Below are 18,355 nucleotides of genomic sequence, written 5' to 3'. Positions count from 1 at the left end.
TACTATTTGGAGTTTAACAAAATGGTGTTTGAGCTGTAACACAACTGAAACATAAAGAATCCTGTTTCCTGAAAATAATTCTATTTCTGCAGAAATGTGACCCCTCTGAAAAACAGTAAAAATAAAAGAAGCTATCCTAATTCTGGAGTTACTTTACTAAGTTTTTAAAAGAAAGCAGATAAAAATCCAATGAAGAAAAACAAATCCAATTTGTTACAAGAATTTTAATAACCTGATTTGTTTATGCTGGAGGGTTTCCTCAGCCCTTCATTTATTTAGCTTTGGTGATTTCTGAACTAATCTCCTTTTAACTACTTGGAATAAAGTATCTGGTTTTTAAAAGAAATGTGACTGATCTAATATATGACTGATAATGATGGGCTAAGTAATGGAGCATTTGATGTAAAATGCAGTTCTCTCTGGGATATGTTTTCAACTTCCTGCTCTAGGGGACATGTGACACACAACTTAGATTCGGACATTGAATCTGGGACAGGGGTGTATGCAAACTGCAGGCCACAGATCAAATTCAGCCCTGTTTGTTTTTGTATGTCCTGCAACTAAAGAATAGTATTTACATTTTTAAATAATAGAAAAAAAATCTGATGATAAATATTTTACAAAATGTGAAAATTACACAAAATTCAATTTTCATTGTCCATAGGTAAAGTTTTATTGGAACACAGCCACACTCATTTGTTTACATATTTATTATGTATGCTTGCTTTTATGCCACAATGGCAGAGTTGAGTAGTTGTGACAGTGACTGGAAAGCCTAAAATACTGACTATATGGTTTTTCACAAAGAAAGTTTCTGATCTCTGGTCAAGTGTGAATCAGTCCAGCAAGGAACTCAGGAACAAGAGCTTAATCAACATTAAAAAAATAGTAGTAATTTAAGAACTAAGAATTCTTTGAAAGCTGATGAAAACAGGGAAGCTATATTTCAAGCTGTTTGTGACACATTTAGTAAAATGTATAACTCTATGAATGCACTAAAGTGTTCAACTAAAAAACATCAGATAAGAACAGGTCAAAGGATTTGTGCCACAAAATAATGTTGCCATTGAATCTGAGAAGGGAAATGGAAGTATTTCTAGGCCTTCCAAATTCCTGGTGTTTTTCAAGAGATTCATAGACATTTAGTAGAACTATAGCAGAACTACTGTGCACGTTTGGGTAAAGATGTATAAATTTATACTTTTAAACACTTAAAATTGTTGTCAAGAACCACTTGTTTAATCACTTGTAAGAATTACTGAAATTGTATAAATAAAGTAAAAGTAGTCCATGAAGGTTATCTGTGGGTCCATTTGTTAAACAGTCTTCAAGTACAGAACACTGACTATTGATGCAGCATGTGCTCTTTCTTCTTCTCTTCCTCTCACGTTTTAAAATTTGTCCTGTCCCTGTTTTTGCCCTTGAACATCTTTTTTTTTTAAAGATTTTGTTTATTTCTTTGACACAGAGATAGAGTCAGTGAGAGACAGAAAAGAAGCAGAGAGAGTGGGAGAGGGAGAAGCAGGCTTCCTGCTGAGCAGGGAGCCCGATGTGGGGCTCGAAGCAGGGCTCGATGCAGGGCTCGATGCAGGGCTCCATGCGGAGCTCGACCCCGGGACCCTAGCTAGGATCATGACCTGAGCTTAAGCAAGATGCTTAACGACTGAGCCACCCAGGCATCCCTCTTGAACATCTGTCAAAATAATACTACTTGCATTTTGGTTGAACCACACTGATGTATAAATTCCACAATGTAAGCATATGTTTCATCCTCTAATCCACCAGTGTCTAAAGTAAGGCTAAGCATGAGAGTTCAATAAATGATTTTGAAGTTGATTCTCTGTTGTATGTTATCAAAATGTACTACAAATATTCCAAGTCTGAATTCTATATGCAGAGACAATGTTTTACTATTACTTTACATCTACTATGCATGGCTGCCTAAAGGTAAAATTAATACTGTAAAGGTCTAACTTTGGTATAAGAAGAGGGGAAGAAACCAAACACTTGAATTATTCAGGTTTAAAAGATCCAAGGTATTCCCCTACTTCATCATTTCTAGGAGGAATTCAGCATAGATAAAGCAATGTGATTTGAAGGAGATGATATAAAACAATACAAGAACAACAACAAAAACTTTTAAATGCTCATTTCAGCAATCTCAAACAAAATGACCAACTACATTGATTCTAACAAAAGCTGTCACCACAAAGAATTATCAGCTCATTATAAAGCAAAAGTCTGTTTTCCCCTTTCAAAACAAAATTTATAAAACTAAATTCAAATATGGTTAGAATAAAAGGTTAGTATACAGAGTTATACAACAAGGATTTTCAATGTATTTTTAGAGAGAGGCAGCGCCTGTCAAATCTGTCAAAAACCTGAGCAAGATTTTGACAATTCTTCTAGTGAACTAAATTTCTTTAGATGTGGAACTCCTATGTTGAGGTCTTCAAGATGTGGCTATGAAACACTAACAATCAATTACTTAATGAACAAATTCTTAATAAGTGCCTTCTAAGGACCCAGATACTACTCTAGGCACTGAGTATACAGCAGAGAACTAGATAAACAAATCCCTGTTCACATTTGGCTTACAATCTAGTGTGGGGGATGATACCAGAATGTAATAATTTAACAAGAAAATGTAATCTATTAGCAAATGTAATCATTTAACAAGGCAAGTAACAGTTGGTGATTAAGTGCCCTGCTGAGAATTACCATAATGTGATGATATAATAGACCAAGTAGATGGCTACTCTAGACTGGCTGACATGGAATGCTTTTCTTTCAGTGATATCTGAACTGAGGTCTTAATGTTCTAAGAAAAGGCTAGCCATTTGAAATACAGGAGAGCCCAGAAAGAAAAAGGAACACCTACTGTAAAGGGCTAAGACAGAATGAAGTTGCCCTGTTGAGGCACAAAATAAAGGCTGGTGTGGGTGGAAGAGCATAAATTAGAGGGGAGTAAATAGTAGATGTGGCAGACATCAGTCCTGATAAGTAACCTGGGTTGTATTATATGTGTCAGATGAAGCCACTGAAGGCTTTGGGCAGGAATGAGATCTGATCACTCAGGCTGCTAATTGAAATTGTTCCTCCAAAGAGGAACAAGACAGAAACTGGGAGCCCTGTTCGGAGTTTACTGCAGTAGTTAAGGCAAATGAAGATGATAACATGTACTCTGATGGGTAACAGAGGAGAAAATGGAAAAAAAAGCATTCAGGATGTCTTAGAGCTAAAGAATTGATAGATCAGATAGTAAGGCCTTTGTTTGCTTTCATTTGCATTTGACATTCTAGTAAATAAGCAGACTTCAAGAAGACAGCCAGGTGTGTGAGTCTTGAGCTCTAGGATGAAGTTTGACTTCCTGGCAAAGATTGTTCTCAAAGCCCAATGATCCAGTCCGCTTATTTGTATCTCTGACTAATCAATGTTCTTTAGAAGAATAAACTTTAGGAGAGAAAGAGTTAATAGACACAATTTGATAACAATGATGTATATAAATAAAATGGTTTATAAACTATGAGCCTTTTTTAATTGATAAAGCATTGTTATTTTAGAGATGAGAGTCTTAACATTGATAATCAGAATAATTATCTTTGAGAAATTTAAGTGCACAGACTGGTTTCAGATTGCCTGCCTATGAATCCCAGCCTCCCCACTTACCAACTAAATAACATTGGGCAAATCATTTAACCACTTAGTGCCTCAATTTCCTCACCTGTAAAATGGGAATAATAGTAAATACATCATAGTGTACTTGTGAAGATTAAATGAGCTAATACACATAAAGCAATCAACAAATGCAGGTTAGCGTTATTATCTACAGTTTCCTTATACTGCACATAGAAGTGTGTTCACACTTCAGTTTTCTAGTTAGATGCTTGGTAAGAGATGAATCAAATATTCAGAATAAGCTAGGGAAGCACATGCAAAATCCTCTTCAAAAAAACAGGCTGAGAATTTGGCTGATTGTTAAAACATCCTCTTTAAAAGTAAGCTGTAGGGGTGCCTGGGTGGCTCAGTTGATTGAGTGTCTGACTCTTGATTTCCAATCAGGTCATGATCTCAGAGTCATGAGATCAAGCCTTGCCAGGATCTGCACTCAGCAGGGACTCTGCTTGAAATTTTCTCTCTCTCTCCCTCTGTCCCTTCCCTGGGCACTTTCTCTCTAAATAAATAAATAAAATCTTAACAACAACAACAACAACAACAAAGTAAGCTATACATGTGCCAGTCATTCCTAAATCTCTTATCTCTAGCCTTGACCCAACCCTGGAGCTCCAGATTCATACACCCTGCTACCTGCTGGACACTTGACTTGCTAACTTAAGAGGCATATTATTGGAATAAAAAGGGAAAACAATCAATATTCTCTTCAGTAGGTGAATGATCAAGTGACCAACTCCAACTGCAAAAACTCTTGGCTTTGCTCCATAAGTAACAAAATCCCTGCTGGGAATGACATTCTCAGTTTTCAAGCAACACTGAGAAAGTGCCCAGTTTAGTCAACTACATGAAACCATGGGCACTGTATCTGTTCATTTTAGCATTAAGGCTTCACAATTATGATTCTAATGCATGTATTTACTATAAATAACCTCAAATAATTTCTTAAGGTATGCAGGGAATAAGGAAATAAGTAAAATGAAATGTCAGATGCCATTAGATGACTCCTAGACTCTGTTACCTGAGCACACTGGCTGAATACTCTTCAGCACACACAACTCTCAGTGGTCTTATCCTGGACCATGACTCCAATCACCAACAATGATGTCAATAGGGTGACATCCCAGGTAGACTAGGACAGTCCCAGAAAAATTCTAATAGCATGGCCTTTCATTCCTAAAAGTATTTAATTGGGTGAGAAATTATATATCTATCTACATACATGATCACCAAGAACTCTGTACATCTAGCAGCATGCATGCATTTATTCAGCTAATTATCTCTCAAACACCAGGTGCCAGGTCCCATGTTGGGTTCCAGTAAAATGCAGAATTCTAACACAAGAGTGGAAGTTCTGAATAGCCGTAAGATGTATGCAAAAAAGGGTCATATGTAGATCAAGATCAAGAGCTTTAGTAAGAGTCTCTGAATTACATTTCCTTAGACAATAAGTAGATAGCCAGATATGTTAGACAGACATTTTACATAGTGTGTATCAGTGTTTGGGAATCTGTATGTTTGTACAGTTTGCTTTCAGAAAACATGCCTAAGAATTCATGACCATGAATGCTGAGCTTTTGTTATAGATGTAGATTGTTAAAATGGCTAAATGCTTCTTGCTACCATAAGCGTGAATGGAAAACAAATGGTAAGGAAAGATTTTTACTTTTATAAGCAAGTAGCATAGCACACAACAGAAATAAAGGCATCATTATAACTATCTTTCCTTTCTCTGACTTAGGGCACTATTTCTCCCATGACTTTCAAAACAAAAATACAGTTCACACATTTTAGGCTGATCTTTCCCCCATTAACATAGGTAGAATCAGGAAATCTGAATTGGTTCGGTTGTGATTTTTTTCTGAATTAGAAATACCATACAGATTATTTAGCAAATCACTGACAAATAATCAAGCATATCTCAAAGAAGCATATATGCTCACTATACTTAGAAGCACTTAACAAAGCAAATGCCCCTGATACATTTAAAGTCAGCAATTTTGAAATGTTAACCTTAGAGTTAGAAGGAATCTAAGAAGCAGGGTGCCTCTAACATACTATCTTGATGGGAATGCTGGTAACTTACATGAAGGATGCTATAAATCCAATGTTTAGAACAGTTGGTTTGTTAAAACCCTTAAAAAGATCATCTCTGGGCGCCTGGGTGGCTCAGTGGGTTAAGCCTCTGCCTTCGGCTCAGGTCATGATCTCAGGGTTCAGGGACAGAATCCCACATCGGGCTCTCTGCTCCGCAGGGAGCCTGCTTCCTCCTCTCTCGCTCTGCCTGCCTCTCTGCCTACTTGTGATCTCTGTCTGTCAAATAAATAAATAAAATCTTTAAAAAAAAAAAAGATCATCTCTAAGGATACCTGATTTTACTGATCATGATACTGAGGCTCAGTAAAGACACATTGTAATAGTGGATAAAGTATGACTTTGAAACTCAGGCATACTTGTGTAATCTCTTCTCAGATCTCTTCTTTGCTGTGTGTTTCTAAGAACATTACTGAACTTTTCTGTTTCTCATCTATAAAAATGAAAGTAATACATATCTTTAAACATATTATGAAGATTAAATGAATTTATGTTTATGAAAATATCTGGCATATTAAAGACACTCAATACACATTAATTTTTTTCCTTCTAAAGGGTGACTAACTTGAGAGACATGGCCAGTAATGGGCAAGAGGCAAGGCTAGAATCAAGACATAGGATCCCCTTTACCACTCAAAAGGAATTCAGTTATTTCTTAAACGATTTCTATACTTAAATCACATCATAAAATATAGCCTTAAACACCTGAGTCGAGGCGGGAAGGGTTATCAAAGTAAATGTGTAACACCACAGCCTGCAAGAGATATTTCTTAGAAACAAAGTAGCAACAGAGTCAGGAAGTTTACTGGAGGAAGTATTACACTGGCTACCTTTTTAAAAATGACATCCACTCAGTTTGTACCTGAAGGCAACTCTTCTGGAAACAATGTTGTAGAATTTTGCAGCTTTAATGGATACTTCACAACACATATTTCAAAATTAATGTTTGCAGCAAGTATGTATCAAGTATCAATCATGTGCAGTGCCTGGTGGGCAATAGGACATGGACCAGACTTTGCTTTTTTTCCCCTAAAAAATATCTTAGAATCTGGTAGAGAAGAGAGGTAGACTTTGAAGAACGATTGCAAACATAATTGTATACTAAGCCTCAGGAACTTGAAAGGTTCAAAGTCAGCCTGTGGTGAGCAGTTACTAAATGCCACCTACTTAAAGATAAAATATCCACCACATTGGCAGTGGGTACACGTAGCATAGTAAGTTGTTTGAATTGAATTAACTAAATTCTAGTCTTGTTTCTGACACCAACTAGCTACGAGAACTTGTGAAGTTACTTGATATCTTTAGGTCTCATGTTTCTCTTCTGTAAAATGGCTGAGTTCAAAAGGATGATTGGTTTCTAAACCTCCTTCAGGCTGTAACAGTCCAAATAACAAGATGACGATGATAGCAAGAAAAACCATAGCTTATATTTACCTCGCACATATTCTGTGCCAAGCACTGTGCTAAAGTGCATCATTTGTATTATGTTTATTTAATCTTCATAATAATCTTATGAAATTGGCATTATTATCCGTAATTTATAGTTGAGGAAAGGGAGCTGAAGCAGTATTAGTGGGGCCAGAGTCTCCATTTGTTTTTGTTTTCTTAAGATTTTATTTACTTGACAGAGAGAGAGCTAGCCAGAGAGGGAACACAAGTAGAGGGAGTGGGAGAGGAAGAGGGAGAAGCAGGCTTACACCCCTCCCCCGACCCCACCCCAAGCAGGGAGCCCGATGAGGGGCTCGGTCTCAGTATTCTGGGATCATGACCTGAGCCTAAGGCAGATGCTTAACGACTGAGACACCCAGGTGCCCCAGAGTCTCGATTTGAGCAGAAGCACTCTGAATCTAATCCAGGAGTTACCCTTAACCACTACGCGCAAACTCCCTGAATTCAAGAAAAATATACCTATTAAGAAATACGTAAAAGGAAAATCTTTCCTTCAGGGTCTTTCCTGACAGACGGATAGACCTGAGTTAAAGCCACACTGTTCACCTTGTACTAAGGCTCCCGCACCACTTCATTCCCGACGCTCGTGCGCTCCCACAACTGGGCACACCACCGCAGGGCCATACATCGTGACCGCCAGAGGCTGGCATGGGCAGAGGCTCACCTAAGGACTCAGGGGTTGGGGGGGCGGGGTTGGTCAGGGGAGGCCCCGCAGCCGCGCGGGCAGAGTGAATACCTGGGCTGCTGGCTGCTCCTGCAGGCTGGTCCTCCCACCACTCGTCTCCAAGGTCGTCTGCCATCTCCAGTGGGACTAGTTGTGAGCGGACCACCAAGGGAAAGCGGACAGTGGCAGATATGCTCCTTGTCTCCAAGCCAAGAGGCCAGAGTGGGCAACCAGCACGCGGAGTCTCTCTTCAGACACCGTCGCCTCCGCCCCGCGGCAATGACGTCACACCTCCGCCCCGCCTCCCCGTCCCCTGCGCTCATCTCGTCGCAGTTTCCACACAAGTGCTGATGAAAAGGCTCTGTCAGGTAACTCAAAATAAATCCTCACAAAAGCATAAAGACAAGAAAATGAAAACCCCCCGAAGATTATTATCTTTTTAAATAACTTCTTTCAAAACTTTTTGTGTCCTTTTTGTTGTTGTTGTTGTTGGTCGAAAAACTATTGACGAAAGTGTGAAACAGGATGCTAAAACAATTTTTCTCTATTCGGTTTCAAAGGACTCCAGCCGCGGGAGAAGAGCAGAGCACGTGGATTTGTTTTCGTTTGCGTGCGTTGGGGCGTCGGTGTGTGTAGTTTGCTCCTGGGAAACGTGTGCAAGAACTCATGACCATGAATGTTGAGCCTTTGCTGTAGATCTGTGTACCGCTATATTTAGACAGTATGGGTTAAGAAAATTTGATTGGTCCGGAAGGACTCGCCCACGAAAAGACTTTAGTGGTCCGGAGGCTCAGAGTCCTCGGTCTCCTTTACTTCTGAAACAAGAGGAGCGAGTCAGTTGCTGCCTAACTACAGGTAAAAAACCTACAGTATTTCTTGTCTTACAATTCCAGCGTGAAATGGCAGAGACAGGATTGATAGATTATGGGAAAGGAAAGTTAGATAAGAAATACGAGCATGGAAGAGGAAGTGTCATGACCAATAAACAGGTTAAATGATGTTCTGTCTCCTACTAACCTGGGAAATAAAAAAGAGACCTCAACGAGACACTGTTTTTCATGCAGTAAATTGATAAAATTAAGGAAGTCTGACATTACCAAATTCTAGAGTACATGCATCAGTGGGAATTCCTTCACCTTACTGGTGTGAATGTAAATTGGTAATAACCACTTGGAAAAGCATTTGGCACAATCATAGAAGTAAACCTACACACCGCATGATCCAGCAATTTCCACTCTTAAATATACACACTTGGTAAACGCTTGGATACTACAGAACATTCACAGCAGCATTGGTAGTAATAGCAAAAAAGTGAAAACAACCGAAATATGTTTGTATAGGAAAATGGATAACTACGTTATAATATAGCCATACAATTAAGCATAGGAAATGAATCAACATATGTCATTACTTGGATATATTTTGGAAACATAATGCTGAGTTTTAAAAATGTCAGATGCCATTTTATAATGTTCAAATACAGGGAAAACCAAAAATTGTTTAGGTCAAAAAGTACATATGTGATTTTAAAGAAAGAGAGTAGTAAACACAAAATTTAGGATATGGAGTAACCAGGAGATGGGATTAAGAAGAACAAAGGCAAATGTAACTTACTGGCAAATGTCCAATTTAGATAAAGTGGAGGGTTCATAGATATGCATTGAATTCTTACGGCTTATAATTTATAGACATGTTATATATATTTTTGTGGCATTTAATAGTATTTATTTACCTAATTTAAAAGATAAGGGAAAATTCACTTAGAGGAAAAAGACATTTTCAGTAGTTAAATTAGGTGCTATGAAAGAACTCACTAAGAATTCCAATTAGTGACCCAACATCTCAAACAACACTCAAAGCTTCCAGATAGTTCTGCTGCCTCTCCCATATGATTTCCCTTTCCCACTGTTTCTGATATTATCCCAGGATCAGTCTTCCTTTTGTGTCCTGGATCCCAACCCCCTTTTACCTTCTAACCTCTTCCACTTCAGTAAATGTGAGTACCATCCTTCTGGTTGCATTGTCGTCATCTGATTCACTGGTAAGTTTGGAGGGATCTATCTCCAAAATATATCCCAAATCTAGCCATTTAACCAACCATCTCATCACTTCCACCACTACAGCCTTGGTCTGAGGTAATCATTCTCTTCTGAGCCACTGTAATAGTCTTCTAACCTGTTTTTCTCTTGTTTGCTCTTGTCCCACCTCAGTCTTGCTTCCACACAGAAAGTAGTCAGAATCATTATGTCACTCCTCTTAAATGCTTTATTCATCTCTTATCACACATCCACTCACCTCCTTGGGGATTAGAATTGCATCTTTCCTATTCACCATTGTGACCTTAGGACCACGAACAGTACCTGGCACACATAGACACTGACAATATATAGATTGCCTGACTGAATTTGAACTTCTTTTATTCTGATTGTTTTACTTACTAAGCAACCTGTTAAGTTTGTTTCCCAAGTCAGCTTCCTTTCTGGTGACAGATATAAAAAGTCAGCAAACTAACACCCCCACCAAATGCAACCTATCACCCAGTAAGTGAGGATAGTTTTTACATTTTCAATGCACTGCTGAAAAACAACAACAAAATAAAACACACCAAAAACCAGAAAGAAAGGAAGTAAGAAAGACAGAAAGAAAAGAAACATGCAACAGAGACTGTGTCACTAATGTATTTATACTTGGTCCTTTGTAGAAAAAAGCTTATAGCCAGCCTAAGTTGTATATCCATTTAACTGCTCTATTGATCAGTGAATTGACATCCTACTTTAGAAACTCATCTGTTGTAAAATTCTGTACCCCAGTATTTGATTACCTCATCTAACATGGAGAAGCTCAAGTTGAAATAGATCTTTATCTTCTTCTTTCTGTATGATTTCTAAATGAGTATTAGGGGAATTTATAAGAGGAAGCATTCACTTCCCAGCAGAGTGCACTGAGAAGCCTTCATAAAGGATGTGATACTTGAATTTGACCTTGTCAATGGATATTGATTGGCATATTGTTTGGACATGTCATTTAATCTTGGTGGGCTTTGCTTTGCTCATAAAGGGAATGAATTAGATGATTCTTGAGTTCTTCCACCTCCATGCCTTAATCTTGAATATCCAACCAAGAATTCCAGATATTAGTGTTCATTAGATGCAAAGGATGTGATGGAAATACTGTTTTAGGAAAGCTAAATTGGTGTCACCGTGCAGGGCAGATAATAAATTTGAGTTGAGCTTTCCACCTGGTATGGGTATGTTAAGTTACTGATTCCCTCAGTCTTAGAGACAATTCCCTGGGCCAATTACTTCAGGTTGAAGATAGCCTCATCTCTTCACTACAGTGTTGAAGAAATATTGCTATTTTCTATGGGTGTCATGATGTAAAAAGTTTGGGAAAGACTGGATTAAAAGGGGGAAAAAAGTTTAAAGGCTGTTTTTTGAAGACTCACCATACAATGAAAAGAGTTTAATGAAAACAGGGGTTCTTTGTCCTTGAACCCAGTTTATGTATGTACCTTAGGGAGTCCATGAACCCCTGATGACATATTTAAACTTTTGCTTAATAATAATAATAACAGTGACAACAACAGCATGATTCAGGTACCTTTCTAAGCACTTTATGTCTTAATTCATCTAATTGTCATAGCTCTATGAACTACTCTTTTGGATCAGGTATTTTCCATTTACCATTCTCTACCCTTCTGTCACTTAGAATGCTGATGTAAATCTCCTTAAGCCCTGATTTCAGATTTGGGCTCAGCAAGTTGGAGGCATCAGTAAGAAATCAAAGGATGAGAGAAAAATGACTCCCTGTATTGTTATCTTTTCCAGGCTGGGACTAGGCTGTCACAAGCAGAGGTCTAGGATACAAAATTTAAAGAGGCACTCACTCTCAGGCTGGCACTTGGATGAACCTGAAAGCGAGTGCCTCCTAAGTGTTCTGCTGGATGTACCTGCTTGCTTTACACTCGTCCTTGCCCTCATCCCTCCACTGGAGGCCAAGTCTCTCTCAGACTTAGGGGTAATAATGGCTCTCCACCATTACCAGCCCTTGGGTTTTATACCATCCTTTGTTTTCCTAACCCTACCTCATCTGCATAAATGCTCCCTTTACTAATTTTTTTTTATTTGTGCAACTTAAAGGATGCATTTTTTCCCTGCTTGGATCCTAACTGATAGGTTTATTGCCATAGTTTAGGTTCCCCTAAAAGCAGAGCATGGATACAAGTAGTTTATTTGGGATATGATCTGATGTCGGGGAGGGGGCAGAAATAAAGACAGGGAGAGTGAGATAAGGAAGGAAGGATGAATAATAAATTGATTATCCTGTAAGGGACCCTCTGAGAAACAACGTAGCTGCCTCGGAGTTATCCGAGGGAGTAGGATATCCAGGGCACCTGAGTGGCTCAGTCGGTTAAGTGGCTGCCTTTGGCTCAGGTCATGATCCCAGGATCCTGGGATGGAGCTCTGCATCAGGCTCTCTGCTCAGCAGAGAGCCTGCTTCGCCCTCTCCCTCTGCTAGCCCCACCACTTGTGCTTTCTTTCTCTGTCAAATAAATTAATAAAATCATTAAAAAAAAAAAAGGAATAGGATATCCACTGACTGCCATCCACTATTGGTTGAGGGTTGTCCCCAGGAATTTGAATTTCCAGATACTTTCAGGCTATGCTGCCACTGGAGAAAGCCCTGAGGCAGAAGAGCAGAGTTACGTAACTCAGCATGCTTGAGGTGGAATTCTAGCAGCTACCCAGAACTTTTCTCCATCACCGGACTGATTTCAAAGTGGGCTGAGGGGCACGAAAACATCTGCTTCACGTTTGTACTGTTACTTTCTCTATTATATAGATGGTGAAACTAAAGCTGGGGAATTAAGTAATTTGGCTCTAGTCACCCATCCAGTAGGTGGCTTCCCATCTGCCCGTGGCAGATAACTCAAAGTGATCTGTGACCCCAAAATGACCCATATCCAATGGACTAGGAAAAAAGTAGTATAGAAGAGAAAGAAGAAATGAATTGAGGAACATCACTGTCAATTTGTGAAAATAGTTTGGAAGTAAAATGGTGAGGAAAAGAGGACAAAAAAATTAGTTTCAAGTCCTAAAAAGTGAAATATGATATCATCTTTGATGAAACTAGCAAAACAAAAATGAGGGAATAGTTTGGGGGTGAAATGATGAGTTTGATCTTAAACGAAGTGGAATCAGATGACAAGTCAATAGGTAATTTCAGAAGATAAAAGTGCTATAAAAGAAATAAGCAGCACTTGTGACCTGGGTGGGAGAGTTAGGAGAGGAGCATGGCAAGAGAGGAGGATGGAAAGACAGGCAGGGGCCAGACCTGGAAGGGCTTCTTTGGCATGGTAAGGATTTCAAATGGGAGAACATGAGAAATTTTTAGGCCAGAAGATCTGCTTGAATTTTTCAAAGCTGGCTAGAGTGCAGTAGGAGCAGGGACAGGCTGGAGACTGTGGCAGTCGCCCAAGTAAGATAGCCATTGCTTGGAGTATGATGGTGAAAATAGAAGGAAAGAGACTGGATGAAATTGCTTAGACAATGTGGAGAAGAGGAAATGATTCCCGGCTGCAGTGGACAGACTGTATCCCAATTCCCACTCCAATTCCAAATTCATATGCTGAAATCGTAATCCCAGTATGATGGTATTTGGAGAGGGAAGGCCCTCACCAAGAGCCTGACCATGCCAGCATCACGAATTTGGACTTCCAGCCTCCAAAGAAGCTTGTTTGTTGTCTAACTACCCAGTCTATGGTAATGTGTATGGCAGCCTGAAATGACTAAGACGCTGCACCTTCACTATTCAGACATCAGGTGGAGGAGGAGAGACCCAAGAGCCCAGGGGAGAATGGCTAGAGAGGGAAGAGCAGAGCTAGGCAAATGTGATATCATGGAAGCAAGGAAGAAGAGTGGTCCCCAAACAAGGGTATGCTGCTAAGAGTTAAGGAAGAGAGGGGAGAATTATAGGGGTCGGGTTCTCACAGAGAGGAACACTTAGAGATCCAAAGCCAATGGGGACATACAATCTCACGGGAGCAGGGCCATTTCATTAAATGAGACTTGATGGCATTCCTGTCTTGTAGCTTCTATTTTCTCAATGAATTCTGAGACCTAATAATGATACAGGATTGTGGTTCCCAATTCTGACCTTGTAGTGGAATTTTCTGCTAAGATTTATTAAAAATAAAAACTCCTGGGTACTGTCTCCCAGGGGTTCTGATTGAGTAGGTCTGAGATGGGGCCTGAGAATTCAAGAATGCTCTGGAGATCTGATGCACTGCCAGTTAGGGGAATGAGAGCTCTCTGGCATTCAGTGGTATTTTAATGGCAAAAATGACGGAGAATAAATGAATCAGGTGGATTGCCATGATATCTTTCTGCTAAAGATTGCCATGATATCTTTCTGCTAATGTGTTTTTCTTGATTTATCTAGTGAACCTTTATAAGGATTTTGTCCACAATAAATAACCACTGAAACACCCTTTCTCCCTTTCCCATCTCCACCATCTTTTACGTCTATGTGAAATCAAGGGTTCTCTTGGTATTTATTTATTTTATAACATGAGTCCATCTAGATTTGGTTTATGTATGTGGTGTTAGGGTTGAATCCAATTTCACTTCTCCTCTTGGATAAGCAGTAGTCCCAGCACCATTCATTTAAACAGTCTTTCCTTTCTCCAGTGATCGGCAGTGATAGCTCTATCATAAACCCAGCTGATCATCTATTTAGGGGGCAGTTTTAGGACCTCATGTTCTGCTCCACTGCTCAGTGTGTGTCTTTATTCTGATGTCACATTGTCTTCAATAGCCTTTTCATTATTTTCCATACTTCTCTATCTTTGTATTTACCTTCAGGCTGAAATTCCCAATTCACTGTCTCTTCACTTATAACAATATGCCATGCTAAACCCCTTAGATTTAGAATAGATCATATATATTCTGGGAAAACCGCTCCTGTATTTCACCTTTACTCTCCCACTAATACCACACTGACCATGCTTCTGACACCGGATGTGTGGGGTTTCCGTAGATCAAGCCATTCTCTGTAACACCACACCAGCTGGGTGTCTTATAATTCAGTTCAGTTCTGATGCCAACCAGAGTTAGCAATGTGAGATAGCAATGTTGCATTTTTTAAAGCAAAAAAAATGCTTTGATGTTAGCACAACCCTCAGAGGGTAAGAGCTTAGTCCTGTAACACTGCCCACCTTCCACCTCAGATGCCAGTCTTAGATTTCAAGTTGTCACCTGTATTTCTGACCTACTGGCTATAATCAGAGGTTACCATGACCCCCTTGTTGGATTTGATCATTTGCTTGAATAGCTCATAGCACGGAGACAAATACTTATGTATGTCAGTTTTTTATATGAAGGATACAGATGAACAGAAAGATGAAGGTATGCATAAGGTCCAGAATGGTCCCAAGCACAAGAGGTTCCGTCTGCATGGAGTTGGATGTGTTCACCAACCTGGAAGCTCTCTGAACACCACACTTTTGGGATTTTTATGGAGGCTTCATCATGTAGGCATGACTCATCATTAACTTAATCTCCAGCTCCTTTCCCCTTCCTGGACCGAGTCAAATTATGACTCGGTCTTTCTGGTGACTAGCCCCTTCTAGGAGCCTACAAAGTGGTACTTTATTAGAAAAAAAGACTTTCTTATCATGCAGGAAACTCCAAGGAATTTAGGAGTTCTGTGTCAGGAACCATGGTCAAAACCCAAATATTAGAACAGAAGATGCTCCTCGTGCCTTTATCACTTAGGAAATTCCTACAGTTTTAGGAGCTCAGTGCCAGGAACTGGGGACAGAGAATTTGAAGCAATACTGTGAATACCCTGCTCTATTTTCCCTTGGTCCGTGTCTAAGCTTCCTTGCAGCTATGGTAGACCATTTTCATCATGCTGACAGCTGCCTTCCCTGAATATCCCTACTGTCTGCTTCTCTGGCACCATGGGAGCTTGTTGAGCCCAAGATTTAAAGAAGTTAGTGCTCCCAAGGGCAACCAAACGGGAATATGCATTAGTAGATAACTGTTCCAGGTTCTCTGTCCTTTATTTTTTTCTTTTATGTATGCATGTATGTATTTATTTATTTATGAGAGAGAAAGAGGGGGAAAGAGAAAGCACAGAAGGAGAAACACTCCCTGCTGAGCAGAGAGCCTGACAAGGGGCTCAATCCCAGGATTTTGAGATCATGAACCCCTGTCTCTCTTTCTCTCAAATAAATAAACCTTTAAAATAAATGCTTTAAGGGGTGCCTGGGGAGCTCATTTGGCTGGGTGTCTGCTGTCTGTGCAGGTTGTGATCCCAGGGTCCTTTGATCTAGACCCACATGGGGAAAAAAAAAAAGTGCTGCTCAGCGGGGGCCTGCTTCTCCTTCTCCCTCTGTCTACTGCTCTCACTGCTTATGCATGCTCTCTCTCTGTGTCAAATATGTAAATAAAGTCTTTAAAAATAAATAAAAATTTTTAAAATGCTAAAAAAATTTTAAAAAGGGCATTTATCAGATGTCAGTTGAGTTAGGTGACTCAAAAGGCTACCAGTTGTTTTTTTTTGTGTGTGTGTGTTTTTAAAGATATTATTTATTTAAGAGAGAGAGATCACGAGCAGGGGTAGAAGAAGCAGACCCCCCACCGAGCAGGGAGCCTGATGCGGGACTCAATCCCAGGACCCTGTGATCATGACCCATGCTGAAGACAGATGTTTAACCCACTGAGCCACCGAGGTGCCCTGAGGCTATCAGTTTTGAGAAAAGAGGGCCCAGCACCACTTCCAGGTAGTAATACGAGCTGCTCTTGCATTCAGTTCATAATGATGTGGTAACCCGTAGGTGCTAGGTGACAGATAATGATGCTGTAGGGAATCTGGCTGGACCTAAATGGAGAATCATAGCACAAACTCCTAGAGTTCTAGAGTAAGGCCATGCCTTCTACAGCTCAACTATTCAAAATGCAACCACTAGCTTGATACTTAGCTGGAGTAGAAACTGAGCATTTGACAATGGAACATCAAATGATTAATGAACAGAGCTGCCCCTTCAAGATCTGGGCTTGGTAAGGTTGGGTACACACATCAACAGCAACTGAACAATAGAAATGGTTTATATGAGATACATCTAAGCAGGCCCAGAAGTCATAACTAAGATAAATAAACAATTGGTTCAGGTCACCATGTCTCTTGTACTCCTCGGCTCACACCTGTGGCCTCATGGGGTGTTCCCTATGACCAACTGATGATAGAGGAAAATTCTCAAGACCGGTTCAAGCTTGGTATGTTGGTAGAACTGACAATGGTAGGTGATAGAACTGCTACTATACTACCATCCCACTTGGGAAGGGGCCATAAAGGACAGTGATGAGGACAATGGGCAGAACTTCAATATGTACATTGAACCATCTCCTCTGAATGGCAAGAGAAGGAGTCTGAGATAAGGATAAACAGTCCTGAGCAATAGTGAATGGTGTGGTTGAGTGTGTCAAGGGCCTGTAAGATACAGTATTTGAAGTTCAATAGCAAAGAGTTATGGGAAGAGGTATGTGGAGGTACCTAAGGGAGTAGGCAAAAGTGTGTGGATTTTTGTGTCCTATGTCTAGGTCCACCAGAAAGTATCTACCACAGGCAAAACACTAAGCAACCAGGTGGACATATGGCACATTGTGTTTTCCAGAGATAGCCACCAATATTTCCCATCTGTCATACTTTCCTTACAGTGTGACTTTGACACTCCTACCTTGAGATGTTCATGTGGAACCCAGGTGTCGTGCTATCAGAAAGCCCAAAGTAGCCTGCACAGAGAAACAACATGGAAATAACATATGTAGGTGTTCTTGCCTACAGCTCAGCTGAGGTCTCTGGACAATCAGCATCAACAACCAGACCTGTAAATGAAGATACCTCTTGGTGATTCTAAGCCCCAGCCATTGATTCACCCTGTGTTGTATTCCTAGACATCACAGAGCAGAGAGAAGCCATCCCCACTATGTCATCTACAAAATTCCTGACCCACTGAATTCATGGTAGGAAAAAACCTGCGAGTGGAACTGCTGTTTCTCCTTGCGCCATGAGAGGGAAATGTTGTTCTTTGGGGACCTGCCTATTCCTAGAACCATGCTGGCTTTCCTTTTTTATTTTATTTTATTTTTATAGTCACTGTACAGTACATCATTAGTTTTTGATATTGTGTTCCATGATTATTGTTTGCATACAGTACCCAGTGCTCAATGCAATACATGCCCTCCTTAATACCCATCACCGGGCTCACTCATCCCCCCACCCTTCTTCCCTCTTAAAACCCTCAGTTTGTTTCCTGGAGTCCATAGTCTCTCATAGTTCATCTCCCTCTCTGATAACCCCCCTTCGTTTTTCCCTTCCTTCTCCTAATGTCCTCCATGCTATTACTTATGTTCCACAGATAAGTGAAACCATATGATAATTATCTTTCTCTGCTTGACACATTTCACTCAT

At 40.0% G+C, this 18,355-nt stretch overlaps 2 protein-coding genes across 8 annotated transcripts in view; one reads left to right on the top strand and one right to left on the bottom strand.

Annotated features, from left to right (window-relative positions):
* The window catches only part of CMSS1 (cms1 ribosomal small subunit homolog), a 381,861-nt gene extending 373,621 nt beyond the window's left edge, over positions 1–8,240 (bottom strand). For 2 of the 4 annotated variants that reach the window (XM_047723009.1, XM_047723017.1), the window contains exon 1: positions 7,952–8,240. In XM_047723009.1, coding sequence (XP_047578965.1) covers positions 7,952–8,202 — 251 coding nt within the window. In that variant the 5' untranslated portion in view covers positions 8,203–8,240. Of the gene's footprint in view, positions 1–7,879 lie in introns of all 4 variants that reach the window. The other 2 variants (XM_047723027.1, XM_047723036.1) reach the window with 2 other exon arrangements.
* FILIP1L (filamin A interacting protein 1 like) overlaps positions 1–8,530 on the top strand; it is a 311,063-nt gene extending 302,533 nt beyond the window's left edge. For all 4 annotated transcript variants that reach the window (XM_047722940.1, XM_047722949.1, XM_047722958.1 and 1 more), the window contains one exon: positions 8,440–8,530. In XM_047722940.1, the coding sequence (XP_047578896.1) occupies positions 8,440–8,515 (76 nt within the window). In that variant the 3' untranslated portion in view covers positions 8,516–8,530. The remainder of the gene's footprint in view (positions 1–8,439) is intronic.
* Positions 8,531–18,355: the final 9,825 nt, after the last annotated feature.

This window comes from Lutra lutra, chromosome 1, assembly GCF_902655055.1.
Source record: "Lutra lutra chromosome 1, mLutLut1.2, whole genome shotgun sequence".
In the NCBI taxonomy this organism is placed as follows: Eukaryota; Metazoa; Chordata; class Mammalia; order Carnivora; family Mustelidae; genus Lutra; species Lutra lutra.
This window is presented reverse-complemented; position numbering and strand designations above follow the sequence as displayed.